We start from the raw sequence: 21,566 nt of genomic DNA, 5'->3' as shown, positions 1-21,566 counted from the left end.
AAGGGATGTGGCCCTCATAGAGTCAGAGAATTCCCTCCCTTGCTGTTTCCTTGAAACCCTACTTGTTTCTTTATTTACTACCTGTTAGTTGGCCAGTAACTCTTCCTGGGTTTAATTCTTGGCAATGGCTTGCCTGTATGTAAATATCAAACAAGGAAAACCTAGGTTTGTGTTTTGTTTTGGTATGCTGTCCTTCTCTAGCTGAAAACAGGATTACTCACCTTCATCTAAATTAAATCACTTAAATATTTAAATATTTAAAATATTTATTGATAGGCAGAGTTAGACAGACAAGGAGAAATGAATTCTTTCATTCCCTGGTTCAGTCTCCAAATGGCCAGTGCAAGGCCAAAGCCAGAAACTTCGTCTGATCTCCCACACGGATGCAGGGACCCAAGCACTTGGACCCTCTTCAGCTGCTTTCCTAGGCGCATTAGCAGGGAGCTGGATTGGAAGTGGGGTAGCCAGGACATCAGCTGGCACCCGTGTGGAATGGCAGCATTTCAGGTGGTGGCTTTACTCTGACACAATGTGGAAAGGAAAGCCATTTGAGAACAATAGTAGTGCATTAACTGTTACTTTAAAATGACTTTAGATTAGCTCCAAATGAAGCAGTAAATCAGTACAGCAGGGTGAAGGTAAAACGAAAGAACAGAATAGCTCCTCAGTAACCACCCTATCATTTGTGTTCTCACTAAAAGCTGTCTACTACAGTTTTAACATTACCATGCCTGTCAGTGCATGGAACTAGTCCAAGGTACTTCACAAAGCTCATGGAAAATTAAGTTTATGTTGATACCAAACGCTTTTTCATAATGTATGTTTTTCACACTCATTCTCAAGGTACCAAATATTCAAGGATCTCAGAATGTATTGGAACAAAATGCACTTTGATTTTCCATGAATTTTCTGAAGTATCTTCATGATATTGTACAAACTGCTAGACAGATGAAATTGATATACAGTTCAGTGTCAAATAAAATAGTGGCAATCCATGACCATGCAGACTCATTTCTTCAGAATTGCATATTGCCTATAATTAAAGTCAGAGGCCCCGAGATGGTTAGGACATTTGTGTAGCTTCAAATGGTATCTTCTCAAAATTAAATTCCTTCCACTTTGAGGGATTCGTCTGTTTTCCAGTCTCAACGTCTTCTACCACAAAACTCTGAATCTTAATGAGCGGGATCTCCAAAGCATTGACCTTTGCACGGATTCCCCAGTCATGGCTGCAATCCGGTCTGGCACAGAATATCTTTCCTGTCTTGTCAAAATCCCCACACCTCTTTGGTTTGGGGTGTGGTTTAATCACGAAGCTCTTCTGGAAACTATTTCCAATTACAGTGTAATGGGAATCCTAAAATGAAGGGGTCAAATACAGAAAAGAGAGCATGAGAACCAGTACATAATCATTAAGAAAAAAAAAACCTCAACAGTCCACATTTAGAATCCTACTGGTTTTGCAGTTGAAGAGAGATGGAAAGACTCCTCTGAGAGCCAGATTAGGATCCTTATCCTGACTCCTTATACAAGTGGAAAGCAAGTGTTAGTGAGATGAGGCAGCATAGGAGAAAGAGGATTTGGAAGCTTGTAGGTCATACAAAAGAAATATGAAGGCCAGTGTGTATCTCAAGAGAACCAGGGACTGGTGTGTACACAGCTCTTACCACAGTCCATGTTAAACTGCACAGAGACTTCCGACTTACCATTACTTCAGGATCGCATATCTTTAAAACTTTTGTGTATTTGGTCTTTAGAGTGTGGTTTGCCTGCTTAATAGTTACAAGTCTTGAAGATTTTTTTTGCTTCTTAAAATTCATTTCTACTTGATTCTTTATTAGTTTATTTCAAAAGGATCAAATTCTGCCTGATATATTTTATCAATAGTAGCTCCCAGCTATATTTTTTTTCCAAAATTCACTGTGTTGTAAGACTTACTTGAGTGGCAGAGTGATGGAGATAAATCTTTCATCCACTGGCTCACTCCCCAGAGGTGATTCCAGCCAAGAGCCAGGAGCTTTTTTGTCACCGGCAGGATATTATATTTGAGCCCCTGCTTCCCAGGTGCGCCCAGGAGCTGGATCACAGAGAAGCTATGACTGGCACTCTGCTAAGGAATGTGGCATCCCAGATGGTAACTGAAACCATCGAGCCACAACACCTGCCCCTATTTATTATTTAATTCTAAAATGTCTGATTTTTTTTATCATTTTGCTGAATTTCTCAGTGTAAATTATTTTTCTGATTTCACTGAATTCTCTGTATTCTCATCTCAGGCTTTTTTTCTCTCAGATCTCATCAAATTATTTTCTTTGTGGTCCTTTGCAGCCTTCTCTGGCAGCACATGGTTCAAGAGCCTGCGGCGTTGGTGGGCACCCCTGCAGACCTGCTGCTTCTCCACTGCCTGTCATCGAGACTCCAGGATTGGTTTCAGCAGGGAAACAGGATGGTAGATGCTCTGAGCTTTGATCCTTGCACACATCTCCCTACCCCCAGGAGTCCCTGCACCACATTCCTAGCACCTTTTCATTTTGTCTTGGAACTTTATTGTACAAGGAAGCAAACCAAGTATCTGTAGTCATATGTCTTGCTCACATTACTCCATGGTAGCCAAATACTATTTATTTATGAATGTTCAGTTTTTTGTTTTTTTTTTTTACTAAAAGTTGTTTCAAAATGCACAGGCCATAGTATACCTGCTTCACTAGTAGGTAATAGGCATTAACTAGTGCTAAAATATGACCAAGTTCTCTAAAAAGATGCTTACCTTGACTGTTCTTATATCAGATGAATAACATGCCAGGGTTTTGCACTTCCCACACAGCAGTTTCTTATTTTTCTTATCAGGTATAGGTTTGGAGTTTTGTTGACTATCTCTGATAAATTTTTCAGCATTCTGTAAATGGAGAAGCTATATGCAAAAGAAATAAATTTGAGTGTAGTATAAGATGTAGGTAGATATATTCATCTATAACCTCCGTGGACATACAATACCTGTCTGAGCTGTTCGTAAAAGTCCTACAGATGATTTTATTGGTATTTAATGGTGCTCAGCTGTTGCCTTCAGTCAGTCTTAATATCAAAGATGCCTAAAAAGCACTAAAGATGTTCATAAAATAATGATGCTTACTGCCAGTTAGCAAACTTTTAGAAGCATTTACAAGTAGAAATGTAGTATGCACTGACTATTGCAAGCATAATTACACCCCACTTCAGGCGTAAATCAACTGAGTGAAATGACAGAATACCTACTGTCTAGAAATTCTGTTTTTCTCTCCTTCAGTCACTGAGCATATTGTTGAATTCCAGTGAAGTGAAACACATGCATAGTGTGATCCTATTCTAGTTCAAAATGTTGGCCTTGGCTGTGTTCACAGTATAAAATGAGTGTGAAGACAAAAGGCAATCACCTCGGCATGTAGGAATAACATGGTGATTATTTATCTGATTTGTATTTCCATCTCAGCCTGCAGCTGAAGAACACAGCAGTGCAAATTGCATACGGCTGCAGCCAAAGTTTAAGCAGTAGTCACCTTTCACTAGTCCAAGGACCAGAAAAGCAATATCTAGCAGGAAGGAAGACTTCTAGAAGGACAGTGGCTCACCGTAGCCAGACACCACAGGAAGAAAAAACAACCAACCAGCTGTGGCCCGTCCCCAACCCATGGCAGGACAAGGCATGAATGGACTGGGATATGATCTGTGCCTCACATGAAAAGGTCTGACATTTTCATTTCTGATTCCAAGAAACAGGGAGAGCTCAGCTTAATTGGGGGTGGGGAGAATAATTATCATTGTATGTCAAAACTGAGATGACCAAATATTTGACTTATGGAACAAAAGTTGTTTTTGTTTCAGAATTTTTTTTATGATTGGAAAGGCAGATATATAAACAGAAAGATTTTCCATCTGCTTCTTCGTTCCCCAAGTGGCCACAACAGATAGGCTGATCCAAAGCCAGAACCAGGAGCTTTTTCTGGGTCTCCCACGTGGATGCGGGGTTCCAAGGTTTTGGGCCATCCTCCACTGCTTTCCCAGGCCACAAGCAGGGAGCTGGATGGGAAGTGGAGCAGCTGGGACACAAACCAGTGCACATATGGAATACTGATGTGTGCAAGGTGAGGATTTAGCCACTGGGCCATCACGCTGGGCCCGGGGCAAAAGTTTTAAAGCTAATGCTTTTATAAATGCTTTGATGAACAATCAGATGCTCTTGAAACACGGAAGAATAAAGATTCACAATAACAGAAAAAATGTGGAATGTAAAGAAGCCAGTGAACTACAAGATGTAACAATAGAAATCACCAAATCTGGATAAGAAGAAGAAAATTGAAATTAGGCAGAACCTCAGGAACTGGGGAGACATAAGTCCACATCTACAATTTCAGTGGAGGCTTTGAAGGAAAATGGAGAGCAAGGCTTAAAAAGCATTCAAAAAATCAAATAATGACTGAGGTGGGTGGTGCTGTAGCATCCGGGCACTGACATCCCATCTGGGTGCCAGTTCGAATCCTAGTTTCTCCACTTCCAACCCAGCTCCCTGCTAATGCACCTGGAAAAACAGCAGAGAATGGCCAAAGTGCTTGAGCTCCTGCATCCACCTGCTGGACCCAGAAGCAGCTTCTGGCTTGGGTCTGGCTCACCCCTGGCCATTTGGGGTGTGAATGAGCAAACAAGCTCTCTAACTCTGCCTTTCACATAAGTATAACTCAAAAAAAAAAAAAACTGAACACTTCTTAGATTTAACAAGCAATAAATCTGTTTGATTCAAAAAGCAGGAAGAAAAACTAAATAGGATAAAACTAAATGTACTATGAGAAACAAAGTTTTAAAACTCTGGCTTCAGGAAATGTCATTAGTTCTCTGGCTGCCCTCAAGACACCTTTCCTAAAGGAGAACAGAACGATAGTTTGTCATCAGAAAATAATGATGCTACAAAGGAGTGGAACAACATTTCTCACATGCTAATGGCAAAGAACTATCACCCTAGAAACTATATACCCAACAAATTATTCTACAGAAATGAAAGGGACATTAGGACATTCTCAGAAGAAAAGTACAAAACAATAATTTCTAAAAAATGAAACCTGAGGGAAGATGTGTGGAAGGACTACCTGTCCCACAGAAGCACGTGGTGCTGTCACTGCAATGTCAGACCATATTTTCTAGTGTTCTGGGTGATAGTATTTCCTTTTCCTTTTTTACCAGCAAGACTTGTTTTTATTTAAAAAGCAGATTTACAGGAGAGAGACAGATCTATCTGCTGGTTCACTCCCCGAGTGACTGCAGTGAGCAGAGATGGGCTGATCTGAAGCCCGGAGCTTTTTCTGGGTTTCCCACATGGGAATATTGTCCCAAGGACTTGGGCCATCCTCTGCTGCTTTCCCAGGTCATTAGCAGAAAGCAGAATCTAAGGTGAAGCAACTGGGACAGACACCAGTGCCCATATGGAATGCTGGCACTTGAAAGTGGAGGATTAGCCTGTTGAGCCACCACACCTGCCCAGGACCTCAGTTCTTTAAGTACAAAATGGAAACAATGGAGGCTATCACAGTGGCTCATGGGGCTAATCCTCTACTTCCAAGAGGCAGCATCTCTTGGGCACCAATTCCTGTCTCATCTGCTATCCTTCCTACCCATCTCCCTGCTTGTGGCATGGGGAAGCAGGAGGAATGCCCACGTCCTTCGGATCCTGCACCCACACGGTGATCCAGGAGAGTCTCCCTCTCCCAGCTTCAGAGCAGCTCGGTTCTGGCACTGGGGCCATTTAGGAAGTGAGCCAGTGGATAGGCGACCTTTGCTGTCCTTCCTTTTCTCTGTAGATGTGCCTTTCAAATAAAAATAAACCCTAGGGGGTAAAAAAGGAAGTAAAGTCCATTTGCTTCATAGACACTTGGGAGGGTATGTGTTAAATGATAAAATGATCAGGACTGCCTGATGCAGGGTAAATGTCCACCAGCATTGGCTTCGGCCTGGTAGATTAGTCTTGCCATTAAGAACTAAAGAAGTGTGTGAGTATAGGCTAAACGCTGAAATTTTGGTCTACTATATAAGCTTCCAAACCACTTTTATCAACACGGTGTCATTTACTGTATGACAGAGGAAGATGCCAGCTAAGCAGTTGCTCCTGCAATTGTCTACTCACAGAGACACCAATTTGAACAGTTATCCATACACCAAATCAATTGCCCAAGACCACAGTATCTGGTTTGGGTGTAACAGTAGGAAAAAATACATTAGCAGGAAAGGGAGTTATCTATGTTATACCCACTCCCTCCCTGCACCCACGTGAGACCCAGAAGATACTCCTGGCTCCCAGCTTTGGTTCAACTCAGCTCTGGCCGTTGCATTTGGGGAGTGCACCAGCGGATGGAAGACCTTCTTTATGTCTCCTCTCTGTAAAACTACCTTTCAAGTAAAAATCTTTTTAAAAAAAATTTAAAATGACTCTGAAAATATCAGGAGATATAACACTATTTTTAAGACAGAATGTTTTAACATTATAATATAGATGTCAATCACTACATACCTTATTTATAGTATTATAAAGACAAAAGTAGTAACCATGTTAATGTGAGGCAGGCAATATAGAAAGACAAAATTGGAAATCAAAAGTTCAAAGAATGGAGAGGAAGGTAGAGAAATTATATAGTACTTTAGTAGCATCTCATTTCTTTCACTTCTCCCCATTTTACAATCAATGCCAAGTTGCTATAGTTTGCAGTTTATAACCAAAAGATATTTTAAGACTCAGAAACCATAAAGCAAAAGTCTATAACTGACTCACCAAAAAATAATGTGACTCAAAACAGTACTAGAGGGAAAAACAAGTTAACCACAAGACAGAGAAAGGAAGTGTAGTTCACTGGAAAACTAAGACCTCAGCCCTCAATAATGACCATGAGTGTAAATGAACTAAAACCCCAATCAGTGTCTTAATGAATTAAAACAAGACTCAACTCAGAAGAAACTCATTTCAGAGCCACATTTGACCTAGCAGTTGAGACCAGTGAGGACACTATTTCCCAAGTCTGGAAGCATGGTTTTGACACACATCTCCAACTGCTGCCTTTTGGTTTCTGCTAAAGCAGGCCTTGGACACCCAGGTGGGAGATCTGGACTGAATTTCCAGTTGGCTTCAGTCTCCGCCCAACCCTGATGAGTACACAACTCGGGGATCATGTTCCTGCTAGTTCATTCCTATCAAATTTTAAAAATTATTTTGAATTCCTTTCTCCTATAAAACTAACCCTAACCCTGAAGGGATGGATGAAGATGTTTTATGCAAATAAAATCCAGAAGAAGTCAGGAGAAACCATACTTAGATTAAATAAAGTCAAAAGCAGTAAAAAGAATAGCCAGCTTTGTGGTACTCTGTTGTGATGCCACTACAATGCCAGCATCCCACACTGCAGTACTGGTTCTACTCCCAGCTGCTCTGTAGTCTAGCTTCCCGCTAATGTACCCAGAAAGCAGCAGATGTCCTAGGCATTCACAGGGAAGACCTAGATGGAGTTCCTGGCTCCTGGTTTCAGCCTGGCCCAGCCCTGCCTGTTGGGGCCATATGGGGAGTGACTAGGGGGAAGGCAGATTCTCTCTAGCAGTGAAAGGAAGAGCTCTTTCTTGGTCCACTGTGCCTTTCAAATAAATAAATGAATCTTAAAAGAGATAAGGATGATCATTATACAAGGATAAAGGATTCAATCCGACAAGAGGAAATTAAATTGTAAACATGCTGTCAGAAGACCAAAATACATAAAGTGAGTATTAGAGACTCATTTCAATATAATTATAATAGAGGACTTCAATGCCCGACTTTGAAAAATGGGCAGAACACCTAAACATAAAATCCACAAACAGCAAAGTTAAATTATACCCTAGATCAGTAGATACCACAGACAAAATATTTCATGCAGTAACTGCAGAATACACAGGCTCTTCAATACATGGGACACTCAAGGATAGATAATGTGGTAGGTCAATATCAAAATTTTTAAAATAAAAATACCTACTTTTTCTAAATACAATGCAGTAACAAACCAATAACAAGAAAAACTTTGACAACTAGATAAATGCATGAAAATAGACTAGTACTTATTAGACAGCTGATCAACTAACAAAGATAATTATTCCTGAACAATCAATGGATCCATCAACTAACAACATTTAAAATGGGGCCCAATGCAGTAGCCTGGTAGCTAAAGTCCTAGCCTTGCATGCACCAGGATCCCATGAGTGCCGGTTCTAATCCCAGTGGCCCCTGCTTCCCATCCAGCTCCCTGCTTGTGGCCTGGGAAAGCAGTGGAAGATGGCCCAAAGACTTGGGACCCTGCACCCAGGAGGCCTGGAAGTAGCTCCTGGCTTCAGATCAGCTCAGCCCTGACCATTGTGGCTACTTAAGGAGTGACTCAGCGGGTCATCCTCTCTGTCTCTCCTCTCTGTATGGCTAATTTTCCAATAAAAATAAAGATCTTTTTTTAAAAAGTTCTTGCAATAATGACAAAACACAACACACCAAAACCTAAGAGCACTACTAGAAGTTTACCAAAAATCAAAAACCAAACAAAATTTCAAGCAGTTTAACACTTCACATAAATGTAAGACTTAAAGCTATGAAAGCAGTAGAGAACAATATGAAAAAAGTTTTGTGGAATTGGCAACTTTCTTTTTTCACCAGATCCCAAAACAGGAAACAAAAGCAAAAGGCAGACAAATGGGATCTCAAACTAAAGGGGTTCTGCAAAGCAAAGAGAAATCTACAGGGTGAAAAGACAGATTACAGGATGGGAAGAAATATTTGCTAGCTGGAAATCCAATAAAAGATTAAATATCCAGAATTTGCTAGGACCTCAACTCAGAGGCAACAATATAAGTAATTCCATTCAACTGCTGGCAGTAAAACTAAAAGTATTTCCTGAAGGCAGATGGCCAGCAAGTGTACACACACACACACACATATCACTAATCAGAAAAGTAAAATGAAGCCCCAATGAGGTCGACCTCATTCCACGAGTATTGGCTGTTATCACAAAAGCAAATGATAATCCACATTGGCAAATGTAGAGAAAAGACAACACTGACTTGCTGTGGGCGGGATGGTTTGTGCAGCGACTGTGGGAAATGGGACAGTGGCTCCTCAAAAACAAAGCAAAACAACAACAAAAAAACCAGAAAACTGAACAACTATATAATCCTGTGTTCACACCACTGGGTTTATACTTAGAGGAAATAAAGAGATCAGCACACCCATGTTTATGAAAGCACTATTCACAAAATAGCTATGAGATGATAAGCGAAGTGACCATCAAGATTTAAAAAGTTGGTACACGCACTCAGTACCACCCAGCCATAAGAAAGAATGAATCTTATCATTTACAGTAGCATGGCTGGAACTGGGGGTGGTTACGTTCCGTGAGATAAGCCAAGCACAGAAAGGCTTGCTCTCACTCATGTGACGTCTGAATAAAGTAGACCTCATATTAGTGACACTACAATGGTGGGTACTAGAGGCTGGGGGAAAAGTTACCTAACAGGTACTAAGCTATAATTAGAAGAAATTGATAACAAATGAGAAGACCTACCTTTTCTTTAAATTTTGCTTCATCCCATGCCTGAAGTTCTATAATGGATTCATTCATCATTTTCTCCTTATACATGTTTATGTTTTCTTTTTCGATTACATCAGCATTGCTAGTCAAAAGCAAGCACTTGCTGCCTCTCGCTCTTCCTCTGCCTGTTAGGAAATACATTTCTTATTTGATGTTTTTGCCTTAAAACTCTGGTCTAATCTGAGTTTAGGTAAACCAAGGATAGAGGTATTTCTAAAATGTAACTTTGGTTCATGGCATTCCACTTGCAGGAAGGAGGTTGGGCTTGCTGAACCTTGGGTGAGCCCTACATGTTAGACATGAGGGTAAATGAGCGCTCACAGCAGCTTGCTCAGGGCCTGCAGGGACACAGTGTAACTGGACAGTCATAGAGACAGAAACTCTGATTCCAATAAGAGCGCAAACCCTCAGCAGTATATCATAAAGGCTCCAAGATAAATAACAGATCCTCCCTCAATAGCCTTTTAGGTAATGCAGAAATGAGATAACACCCACAAACTCCAGAACATAGGTGGGAAAGTCTAAGTTCTTGCAGAGATAACTGTAAAGGGCTGCAACCATTCAAATGAGAGACAACTGGAAGCTGCAGGAATTAGGGCCAGTAAAATGAAGACTAGTAGTACACAAGCAATGCCTTCAGCACACCAGAAATCGAAGATAGACTTGCTGAAATGGATACTGCACAGGGAGAAGGACAGGAAACGAGATTTAAAGGTAAGTCCATGCAATGTTTTGAGAATTCAGCACCAGGCCAGTGTTCTGGTGCAGTACATTAAGCTGCTACCTTAGCACTGCTCTGAGTCCCAGCTGCTTCATTTTCATCTGTTTCCCTGCACATGGACCTGGGAAAGCAGTACTAGGTGGCCCAAATGGTTGGGCTCCTGTCACTCGTGGGAAGCCTAAATAGAGTTCCAGACTCTTGGCTTAAAATTGGCCCAGTTTGGACAACTACAGCCATTTGGGGAGTAAGCCAATAGATGGAAGAGTTCTCCCTCTCTCCCTTTCAAATAAATAAAACTAAAAGAAAATTCAACATCAAGTGAATTGAGGAACTACTAGAGTTTTTATACAAAGAAGCTGAATGACATACTCAAAACTTGCTGGGGAATAGTAATGTGGCAGCTGTTCTCAGGCAAGTTAGAAAAAAGAAAAGGAAGGAGAGACTAGTTAGGACATTGTCTAGTCCAGGTGGAACAGAGAACTCCAAAATATCCCTTCTGGAACACAGGAGCCTGGCAGCACCACAAGCATGACCATAAAAGGGCTACTTGTTGACCTGCAAAGCTTTTCATAGACTTTATGTAAGACAAGTAAGCTGTACCACTAGGAACAAGCATCAAACTAGGGTGTGAGCTATTGGACAAAATTGTTAACAACCACCCATTCTGACCAAATTAGTAAACCTTAGTCACCCCTAGTGATTCCAGAGTTGAGTTTGCCACAGCAACAGCCCAGTAAAGGGCAAAGTGACATACAAATCAGAAAGCAAGCCTGTGTGACTGCAGGGAGGGCAGCCAAGCTTCTCTTACCTCTAGTTTGGATCATTTTGATGACATTGCCCACATACTCATACAGGATGACTAGATTGCACTGAGCAATGTCAATGCCTTCATCAGCAACTGAAGTGGCAATCAAGATATTGTGGTCTCTATTGCTTCCGAATGCTTCCAATACATACTTTTGTGCTGGGAGGGTCATTCCTGTTGTCAGAGCAAAAGGACATTACATGACTCATCAAAGAGGGAACTTTCCCCTTGAAAGAAAACAGCACCTAATTACAGGATGCTTTTTGCATGACAGATATAATTAGTACTTTGTATTTATGATGGCACAACAATCCTGGGCTGTAGAGTCTCGTCCTATGCCTACTTTAAAAATGACATTGGGGGGCCCGGCGCGGTGGCGCAAGTGGTTAAGGTCCTCGCCTAGTACGCCCGGGATCCCATATGGGCGCCGGTTCTAATCCCGGCAGCCCCGCTTCCTTTCTAGCTCCCTGCCTGTGGCCCGGGAGGGCAGTCGAGGACGGCCCAAAGCTTTGGGACCCTGCACCCGTGTGGGAGACCCTGAAGAGGCTCCTGGCTTCGGATCGGCGCAGCACTGGCTGTTGTGGTCGCTTGGGGAGTGAATCATCAGACAGAAGATCTTCCTCTCTGTCTCTCTCTGTATATCCGCCCTTCCAATAAAAAATAATAAAAATAAATCTTTAAAAAAAAAAATGACATTGGGGGTGGCCTCTAACTCCTTGGATTCTGCCACAAGACTGCCTGAGTTTAAATCCCAGCTCCAACACCTACTAGCTATGTAGCTTTAGCAATGTCACCCCTCCAAAAATATTGACTATATGTAGTCTTCTACTGGTTTAGCTTTTCTAGTTGGACCCTTACTGATTCCAAGCCTTATTTAATAATTTAAATGTTGCATATGTTCCTATATGAATGGCATTCTTAACTCACGCAATACCTGTGTCCTGGCTAGTTTTGCCATGTCCAGTCAATATGGCAGGTTTCAGAAAGCCAAGTTGGGAATTTTCCTCAATCCACTTCTTTAAAGCCTAAAAAGGAAAAGCAATTATCATTTGGGCACTACTTGTAAACCCTGTATTATTTTAATATTGCAGAAAGTGACAGTTTCAAGATTGACAAACCTGAGTTCAACTTCTTTGAATTAAATTCCATTCTAATTCACCCTGATGGAATAGATTTTATAACTTGATAGAGTTTAATCTCGAAGTTACACTTTGAGTTAAATTCCAAAACATTGAATGTATAGAATACATGAGCCCAGATTACAGGATACAGTGTCAACCTACACAGATTGTATTTGTAAACACTAGAAATAACCAACTGAAATTTGGAATTTTTAGTTCCATATTTAACAACATCAACATTATTAATATTTGGTATTGTGGTACTTCAAGTTAAGCTGCTACCTGTGAGGCCAGCATCCAACATCAAAGCACTGGTTTAAGGCGCCACCTCTGCTTCCGATCCAGCTCCCTACTGGCTTCAATGCTTGGGCTCTGCCATCCATGTAGACCTGGCTAAAGCTCCAGGCTCCTGGCTTTGGCTTGACCCAGCTCCAGCCATCACAGCCATCTGGGAAGTGAACCAACATGTAAAAAATCTGTCTCTCTCAATCTCTATCTGCCTTTCAAGTAAATATATCTTTTAAAAATTAATATGTAGATTAACTCTGTGAATATTCTCTAACATTGATAAAAAGAAGCCAAAGATAAGGCAGGGAGCTGTTAAGGAAGCCCTCGTGATCTGCAGTTCCTGATTCAATCCCCTACTTTTGAGTGTGAACTGGACCTATTAACCAGCTTCTAGTGAATAAAATACAACTGATAATGATGCTACAGGATTTTCCAGATGAACTTACAAAAATAGCTGCGGTTTACAAATTCAACAGAATCTCCCTCAATCTCTGGGATCACTCTGGGGAAAGCCAGCTGCCCTGTTCCAGGCAGCCCTGGAGACAGCTCACTTGCATGGCCTGCCAACAGCTATGGAGAGTGAGCAGGGAAGCTGATCTTCCTAAGACAAGCCTTGAGCTGACTGCAGCCACAGGCCACAATTTGATTGCAGCCTCGTGAGAGCCCTGAGTCAGAAAATCACAGTTGTTTCCAAGCTTATGACTTCTGGATATTATAACAAATGCCTGTTATCTCCAGACACTAGATTTTGGGGAAATGTGTTACTCAGTGGTACATAAATAATAATGAACCCCTGAATAAATGAGGGATACACTGCTGCCATGAGCAGGAAAATTCAGTGTTGATAAAGATATCACTTTGCCCCAGTTTATCTATGGATTCAATATAACACCAAACAAAATCCCAGCAAGCTTTTTCAAATATGTAGAAAATCTGTATATATTGAATGGTAAAGTAACAAAGCTAAAACAACTTTGTAAAAAAAAAAAAAAGCTGGAAGAATCATGCTATCTCATTTCAAAACAGTATAAAACTGTGGTAGTCAGTGTGGAATGCATGGAAGGATAAACATTTAGATAAATGGAACAGAGAATACAGAAATAGATCCATGCAAATAGAGTCAACTGATTTTTTTTAAAGTTATAAGAGCAATTCAATGAAGAAAGAACAGTCTCAACAACACACAGTGTTGGTGAAACATATTTAAATGTACCAAGGGAAAAAGTGCATTGATACATACCTCACATCTTATACAAAAATTAATTCTGAACAGATTGTATACCTAGATGTGTAATGTAAAATTGCAAAACTTTTAGCAGAACCTTAGATAAGCAAAGCGTTCATAGTTATCTATGATACTACAAGCTAAATCCAGAAAAGAAAAAAAACATGCATTATATAAAAATGTAAAGCTTTTCAATCTTCAAAAGATATATCATTTAATTGTCTATTAAGATATTTAAAACACAACCCAGGGACCAGAAGACAATGACTGCAAATCATACTTCCATCAGAATATAAACAGAACTGTCAAAAAAAATGAACAAGTAAATGATAACCCATTTATAAGTGGGCAATAAAGATTTGAACAGACACCTTACCAAAGGAGATATAAAGATGGCTAACAAGAATATGAAAGATGCTCAACTGGGGCGGGGGCTATAGCTCAGTGTGTTAAGCCACTGTCTACAGAGCCAGCATCTCATATGGGTGCCAGTTCAAGTACTGTCTGCTTAACTTCTGAACTAGCTCCCTACTAATGTATCTGGTAAGCAGGGGAGGCTGGACCACGTGGTGAGACCCCTGCACCCATGTGGGAAAATGAAGCTGCAGGCTCCTGGCCTTGAACTGGCTCAGACTTGGCCATTATCACCATTTGGGGAGTGAACCAGCACATGGAAGATTGACCAATCAATCAATTGGTATCTCTCTCTGCCTTCAAATAAATAAATAAGTCTTGAAAAAAAAGATGCTCAATCACATTAGTCATTAATGAGATTTAAATGAAAACCCCAGTGAAACACCATCAAATGCCCACTGAATGGTTAGAATTCAAAAATTTGACAAAAAGCACAAAAAAGGATGATTTGTTTGATCTACAGGTACTTGTCATCTAGGCTGACTAAGACAATGAGGTGTTGATGCAAGGGAAAACATAGCAATGAGGACACAGAAACAGAACCACATGAGGACCCTGGGCTGCAGAGCAGGAAGGAAAAAGCCATTTCGTCCCTAGGTGGCACTGGGTCAGTTTGTTCTGCAGAAGAAAAGCATGACTCACATCCGCCAGGGCTCTGGTTTTCACAAAGAGAATGGTTTTGGTCTCTGGGTTGAGGTGGTACTCCTCTTGTAAGACGAGGAAGAGTTCTTTGAGTTTAGGGTTCTCATTGCCGGGATCCATGGAAATGCTTTCCAGTTCCTTCACCTTTTCTGTAAGTGGGGAACATTTTACAAACACAAATTCCAAACATTTAGAACATGCAGTAACCCTGATAGTTTAGGTCTCTCTGTCTTTGACTAGAATTTTCTGAGTTATAAATATCAATTTAAATGGATGTGGTTTTCAGGAAAGTCATCGGCAATATCAAAACAAAACACACACATTCTTTGAGGTTCCAACAATTCAACATCTCCAAATTTGAGACATAACTAATTTAAAAAGTAATGAGAGGGCCCAGCGCGATGGCGCAAGTGGTTAAGGTCCTCACCTTGCATGCCCGGGATCCCATATGGGTGCCAGTTCTAATCCCAGCGGCGCCCCCCTGCTTCCCCATCCAGCTCCCTGCCTGTGGCCCGGGAAAGCAGTCGAGGACGGCCCAAAGCTTTGGGAACCTGCACCCGCGTGGGAGACCCGGAAGAGGCTCCTGGCTTCGGATTGGCATAGTATCGGCCGTTGCGCTCACTTGGGAAGTGAATCATTGGACGGAAGATCTTCCTCTCTGTCTCTCCTCTCTGTATATCTGCCTTTCCAATAAAAATTTAAAAATAAATCTTTTTTTAAAAAGTAATGAGAGAGATTTCTAAGGATGTTTTTAAGACTGTGAAAAAAATTAAAAATGGGGACATAATTCAATAGATTATGGGCCATGTTAATCTCTTTTCTCTAGTAGAATTCATCAAGTGCTCATGAAGTATACGATGGCATCATTTTTCCCAAGAGACTTCTGTGTTCCCTTTTCGTCACACATGTGTTGGTTACTCAGTGGCACGTTATTTTGTCAGGCTGATATAATTTGTCGTTGATATTGTTGTTGTTGATGTGGATGTTATGAAATGATGTCAATCCAAAAAACAGTAATATTATTTCAACACCAAACAGCCTGTATCTCATACAATAAGATATTATGAAGTAACCAATGAACCAACAATCGATATGAGTCAGACTGCTTATGATCTACATCAAAGAATTGTAAGGCCCTATGCTACTCAGAAGTGGGGAGGGAGAACAGAGAAATCTTACATCACCCTAGAAGGAGTGAAGAAGACGGGAAGTATAACCTATCAGGATCATAACTGGTAACTCTGAGACAACAGACTCAAATCAGCATTAGACAATAACAAAACTACAAAGGCATGTGGGGGGAATCAGGAGCGATTCTAACAACCTCTTAACAGGAGGTCATATGCACAGAGTGGGGAGACCCCAGAGTAGAGCAGGCGGGCAGGAGGAGGCTTGTGTCCCAACCGTGAAGACTCCCAGATCCTCACCAAGGACACCCTAACTGCCAAGGAGATTATAGGGAAGTGGAGTGCTTCCAGAGGCCGAGAACTCTGAGGTCACCCACCCCCATTTGGATCTACCACATGGGATGAAAGAAGTCCAGATCCTGCCTTGCGGGATTCAAGGTCATCAGAACAACAACCAGGAGCACTGAGCGGTCCGCAGAAACAGAAGAACAAGAACAGTAAACTTCCTTCGGGACTAAGGAGAGGAACTTTCTCTGGTCCTTGCCTGGTTCTGACTTTGGGTCCCCACCCTCTCTCGTAATGACCATCAGGATCGCTCTGGAAACTCCTCAAAACAAACAAAAAAGCAAAAATAAAAAAAAACTAGAATAGAAAGAGAACAAGGAAAGCTTATAAACAGACAAGAAGTGGTCAGCGGGGATGCACTTATAACTCACTAGGCAGGACACAGAGATTAGTTACTCCTCACTAGGGTATTGAAGATTTCTCTGCACACCCCTCCTAAAACTGTTCACCTAAACTGTTGACATATGTCGTTACAGTTATAGAGTTAGACTACCCAAAAAACAGCCAGGTTCGGCAAAATCATGCTTCAACGCTATAAACTGCTAAACACTAAAATTAAAATAGACATGAGACAGCTGAATAGTAATCTATAGCCATTTTAGGTGTATACAACCCAGTTGTATATAAACTAATAATTGAAATGTCAATGTAGAAGTCACAGGATGTGGTTCAGAACTTGCATTCTTTTTTTTTTCTCTCTTTTAACATATTGGTTACTCAATACCATGTCAACTAATTCCATAACGTTATAAATTGTTACTGATGTAATGTTGGGGCTTTTAATTGATTGGGATGATACTCTGTTGGCTCTACCTTCAGACCAGAGATGATCTCCCCAAGAAACTGTTGAACTTATCTAGACAATGAGATGCTGGATTTTATGCTTGGTAGATGCTTGCAATGAAAGAATCTCAACTGAATTTGAACTATGGTAATGCAATAAGGTGGAGGAATCCACCAAGGGGGGCAGAATTGGGGAGCGATGGTGGGAATCCCAATGCCGATACATCTGTGTCACATAATGCAATGTAATCAATTAAATTTTTTTTAAAGATTATGGGCCATGCATTTAAAATTAAAACAATTTGGCCGTTACAATGAATAAGGAATCTAATGCATATGCTGAAATGGAAAAATTTGAAGATTTCATCTTCAAAAACATCTGCTAGATCCAAATCATAACAGATCGTGAGAAGCAATTTAAATTTCTGAGCTTGTGAGCCAGTTTTTCAATAATTAAAAATTTAATTACATAAACTTGTAGTTCAATAACTTAGATTAAAAACAAAGGCAGCAGGTTAGTTTCCATAGCTTCTTCCTCTGACAGCATTACTCACCGTCAAATCTCCGAGTCAGATCTTGTTCTGTCTCATCAAACCCTGCTGTTCGCACATCATTAAAGAAATTGAGCAAGTATTCCAGAGCATCTTTCATTTGGGCATGCTCACTGATAATGAGAGCATCATTGTATTTCTGTGTAAAACAAAAACTGTTTCAGTAGGTTTCTGATGTCTTGCATAGTCACTGTATTCAAGTTCAGTTAGCCGCACTTAACACAGTTACTTTTAAGAAAACTTCAACACTATTCCAACTCAGTTTTAAGATAAGTACCTTCTAAGGGTTCCATGATAAAACCTTTGAATCAAATACTGTTTTGAAAAATCTCAGCCAGAAATGTTGATTTATTACAATCACTTTGGATTCTAGAACTCTACCTAGAAAGAATATGAGTATGTAGAAATTCATGTCAAACATTTAAAAGCAGTAACAAAAGCAAATCAATTTCCACAACTACCTGCCCTCATAATTCAGACTCAAATTCTTCATACATCTGATACCATAACTAATTTCTAAACATATTTTTCTCATAATTGTGGCACTTACAACCTGCATCCAGTTTCAACTGAGCTTATTAAAATACAAATACATGCTAATTGAATGCATGTTAAAATACTTTCAATGGCATAGTAAGCAGAGAAGATGGTTATTCCTGCTACTCCTTAACTTTTTGGATAGCCAGGACTCTAAATTTCTTTAACAAGGGTAAAAAAAACATACACTTCCAGAAATGGCAACAGGATTCACTGACTGAACATTAGACATGGCCACCATTGTCACATACCAGGAGTTACATTTGTCATCATCGCAGTTTCCCTAGCCATGTCAGTCATGCGAGTGCAGGAGGCGCAGCATAGAGTCTGAGCCTTTGGTTCAGTTCTGCATCTTCAGTGTTAAGCTTCAGTAAATAAACTATGATATTAATAGGACAGCTTTCGGAGCTTGCTTTATAAGAACTTTCTGGAAAGTTTCCTAAGTGAGCTCTTGGGAGCAAGAAGAGTTTGTCAGCTGCCACAGTGCAGCCCTTCTGTGACTATCTTTTCAAATAACACACACACACACACACACACACACACACACACACACACAAATAAAAAACATACCCGCAAATGGGAAGTACACAGATACAGTGCTTTACAAATCCTGCTCTCTTCATCTTTGTCTGGCAGTTGAAACACCTTGCAGGCTTTGTGGACTTCAACAATCCACTGTTCGTATTTCTGTGTTCCAAATTCCCTATTCTGGAGTTGACATAAATTTTCTAGGAAGAAAATATATTTTCTTTCAATGGCATAGTAAGCACAGAAGATTTTTTTCCCCACTTCTTACAATTTTACTTTTTATAATAACTACACGGTTGCTTAGGGTAGAATGGATCTAGGTTTAGGAAAAATTGGGTGAACTCATTGTTCCCCAATTTGCCATTTCTTCTTGTTGTTTCTAGGGGAATGGGAGAGACAAAGGAGGAAATCACTGGCTAAGGAAAAGAAAAAGTTTCATTGTGCTGCATTGTTAATCATGAAAAACACATCGGTAATTCTGCAGCATGTTGTTTAACTTGATGTAAATCTTCGTTTTCCTGTCTGGAGCTGTCTCTTCCTCTTGCACATGCTCCCATCTGTCACAAGGCCTTGACCACAGCCAGCACATGCCCTTTCATCTTTCAGCCTCCAAAATTGTGAGCATCTTTTCCTTGCAAGGCACCCAGCCTCAAGTGTTTCACTATATGAAGGAGAAAGACTCATACCACTGGCTCTGCGATCTGCCTGACTCCCCTTCCTGCATTTACAAGGCAGAAGTGCCTGCACTCTCACTAGTCTCTTGGCCTTTATGCAACTGGTGAAGCACGCCTTACCACCTGTCTACCTCCAGCTGCTGCTTCATCATCATCATCTACTTTGGGGTTTACCATTAGACTAGACAGGAGGTATGTCTCGGGGTCCATGTTGTATTCCCATCACCTTGCATCATCGCCTAGCACTGCATGAATGAATGAACACGCTGAAAGAATTGCTCATCAAATAATCCACGTGGGAAGAGAGAACTGGAAAGATAAGTAGAACCTTATGGTTCATGAAGAACCATCAAGTTAGAAGGTTTACAGAGTTTTAAGCAGGCTTTTTACATAACAAAGGCGGTATTTTAAGAAGGCTATCCGGTTACATGGGAAGGAATGGAAGAAAGGACAGACAAGTCTACCTGTGTGAGACCTAACAACCTTGGAAAGAAAAAGGAAAGGAAAGAAGGGAAGACACCATGAAGTGTCCTTTAGACACCACAAATTCAACAGCTCCAAAATTCTAAACTCCTCTTGTGCTTGCTGAAGCTGCTTCCGTCTCTGGCAGGACAGCCTACTGGCAAGCCCCAGGTATCCAAATCAGAAGTGTAGGTGAAGTTACCTCATCTCTGCCCTCCCCATCCCCTTCAAATCCAGCTTTCCATTCAATCTTAGCTCTTCCAGTTGAAGCACCTTGCACATGACTTCTTCCCTTCTCTGACCTGTCTGAACTTCCTGTCTTGCCATTTCCATTAACTGGTAACCTCGCCATATCACTAAACAGTTTAAAACTGTCCCATTGCTTTTACAGTAAAATTTAAGCCCTGGCTGGCACACCAGGTCTTTCCTGTCTACCAATTGTTTCTCTTCTAATTTCAATCCTTCTCACTGTTCACATATTAGGATTATTAAAAAGTGCTTACAGCTTCTAAAACTTCCAGGCTCACTCTCTCCTTTCAACTTCCCTTGATTCTCCACTTGATTTGATTGACTTTTCAAAATTTGTTTCAGGGGCCCAGTGCGGTAGCCTAGTGGCTGAAGTCCTTGCCTTGCACACACCAGGATCCCATATGGGCACCAGCTCTTGCCCTGGCTGTTTCACCTCCCTTCTAGCTCCCTGCTTGTGGCCTAGAAAAGCAGCAGAGGATGGTCCAAAGCCTTGGGACCCTGCACCCATGTGGGAGACCTGCAAGAAGGTCCCAGCCTTTGGATCAGCTCAGCTCTGGCCATTGTGGTCACTTGGGGAGTGAACCAGCAGATAGAAGATCCTTCTCTCTGTAACTTCTCTCTGTAAATCTGCCTTTCCAATAAAAGTAAGTAAATCTTTGTTTCAGGCATTGGCTCCTCCAAAACTTTCCATGCAGCCCAGTCTGGGACAAAGTTCCCACGCACGAGCACGATAAGCAGTGTGTGCCTGCCAAACGCAACCATTTTGCATTAATAACAATCCCATTGTTTCACTATGAGCCTCCTAAGGGTAGGGATTATGTCTTTTTTTTTTTCAAATATACTTGAGTTTATTTTAAAAATTATTTTCCATGATACAGTTTTAGTTATAGGGATTCCTCCTTCCCCATAATCCCCTTCAACAATTTTTTTCCGCTATTGTCACAGTAGTATGGGACTATGTCCTTAATTTTAGTATTTCCTTTGCCTTGCGAAATACTCTGTGAATGGAGAACTACAAAGGGAAGAAGAGAGCACTTCGGGGAAGCAGAGCTTGAGTCTGGCGCCTTAGACCACTCGGCCATCCTGACACCCTGACAGCACTTCGGAAGAATAAAGAATCACAGATCACCTCCCGGGTCTGAACCTGAACCAGGAGAGGAATGGAGACTTCACTCAAACAGGCATCAATGCCACGACAAAAAGCTAATCTAGAATGTATAAGCAATGTTGACTTCATCTAGTATGACTTGATGCTATTTTTCAGCTGTGCACACCCAGATGAATTTACTTTGGATTTTAAAACAAAACAAACAAAAAAGCTGAGAATAGAGAGTGATTTTAAGGATCCTTCTAATCAGGAAAGTCAACCACTGAATATGGCCTTGACATTTTCTGAATTCAGGAGAATGTAAAATGACATTAATTAACAACATAGAGCTATTCCCAAGTGCGGAGAATACAGAATATAGGATTTATTTAACTGAAA

At 40.9% G+C, this 21,566-nt stretch overlaps 1 protein-coding gene across 4 annotated transcripts in view; it reads right to left on the bottom strand.

Annotated features, from left to right (window-relative positions):
• Positions 1-575: 575 nt before the first annotated feature.
• Positions 576-21,566, bottom strand: part of DDX58 (DExD/H-box helicase 58) — a 46,837-nt gene continuing 25,846 nt past the window's right edge. For 3 of the 4 annotated variants that reach the window (XM_040963815.1, XM_040963814.1, XM_040963811.1), the window contains exons 11-18: positions 18,738-18,895; positions 17,634-17,769; positions 14,825-14,973; positions 12,069-12,159; positions 11,138-11,308; positions 9,582-9,733; positions 2,768-2,911; positions 576-1,357 (exon numbers count right to left, since the gene is read on the bottom strand). In XM_040963815.1, the coding sequence (XP_040819749.1) occupies positions 1,064-1,357; positions 2,768-2,911; positions 9,582-9,733; positions 11,138-11,308; positions 12,069-12,159; positions 14,825-14,973; positions 17,634-17,769; positions 18,738-18,895 (1,295 nt within the window). In that variant the 3' untranslated portion in view covers positions 576-1,063. The remainder of the gene's footprint in view (positions 1,358-2,767; positions 2,912-9,581; positions 9,734-11,137; positions 11,309-12,068; positions 12,160-14,824; positions 14,974-17,633; positions 17,770-18,737; positions 18,896-21,566) is intronic. The other variant, XM_040963816.1, reaches the window with a different exon arrangement.

Source organism: Ochotona curzoniae, unplaced genomic scaffold (genome assembly GCF_017591425.1).
Source record: "Ochotona curzoniae isolate NIBS_2020 unplaced genomic scaffold, NIBS_Ocur_1.0 scaffold_3208, whole genome shotgun sequence".
NCBI lineage: Eukaryota > Metazoa > Chordata > Mammalia > Lagomorpha > Ochotonidae > Ochotona > Ochotona curzoniae.
The sequence above is the reverse complement of the archived record's forward strand: the minus strand, read 5'-3'. Positions and strand labels throughout refer to the sequence as shown.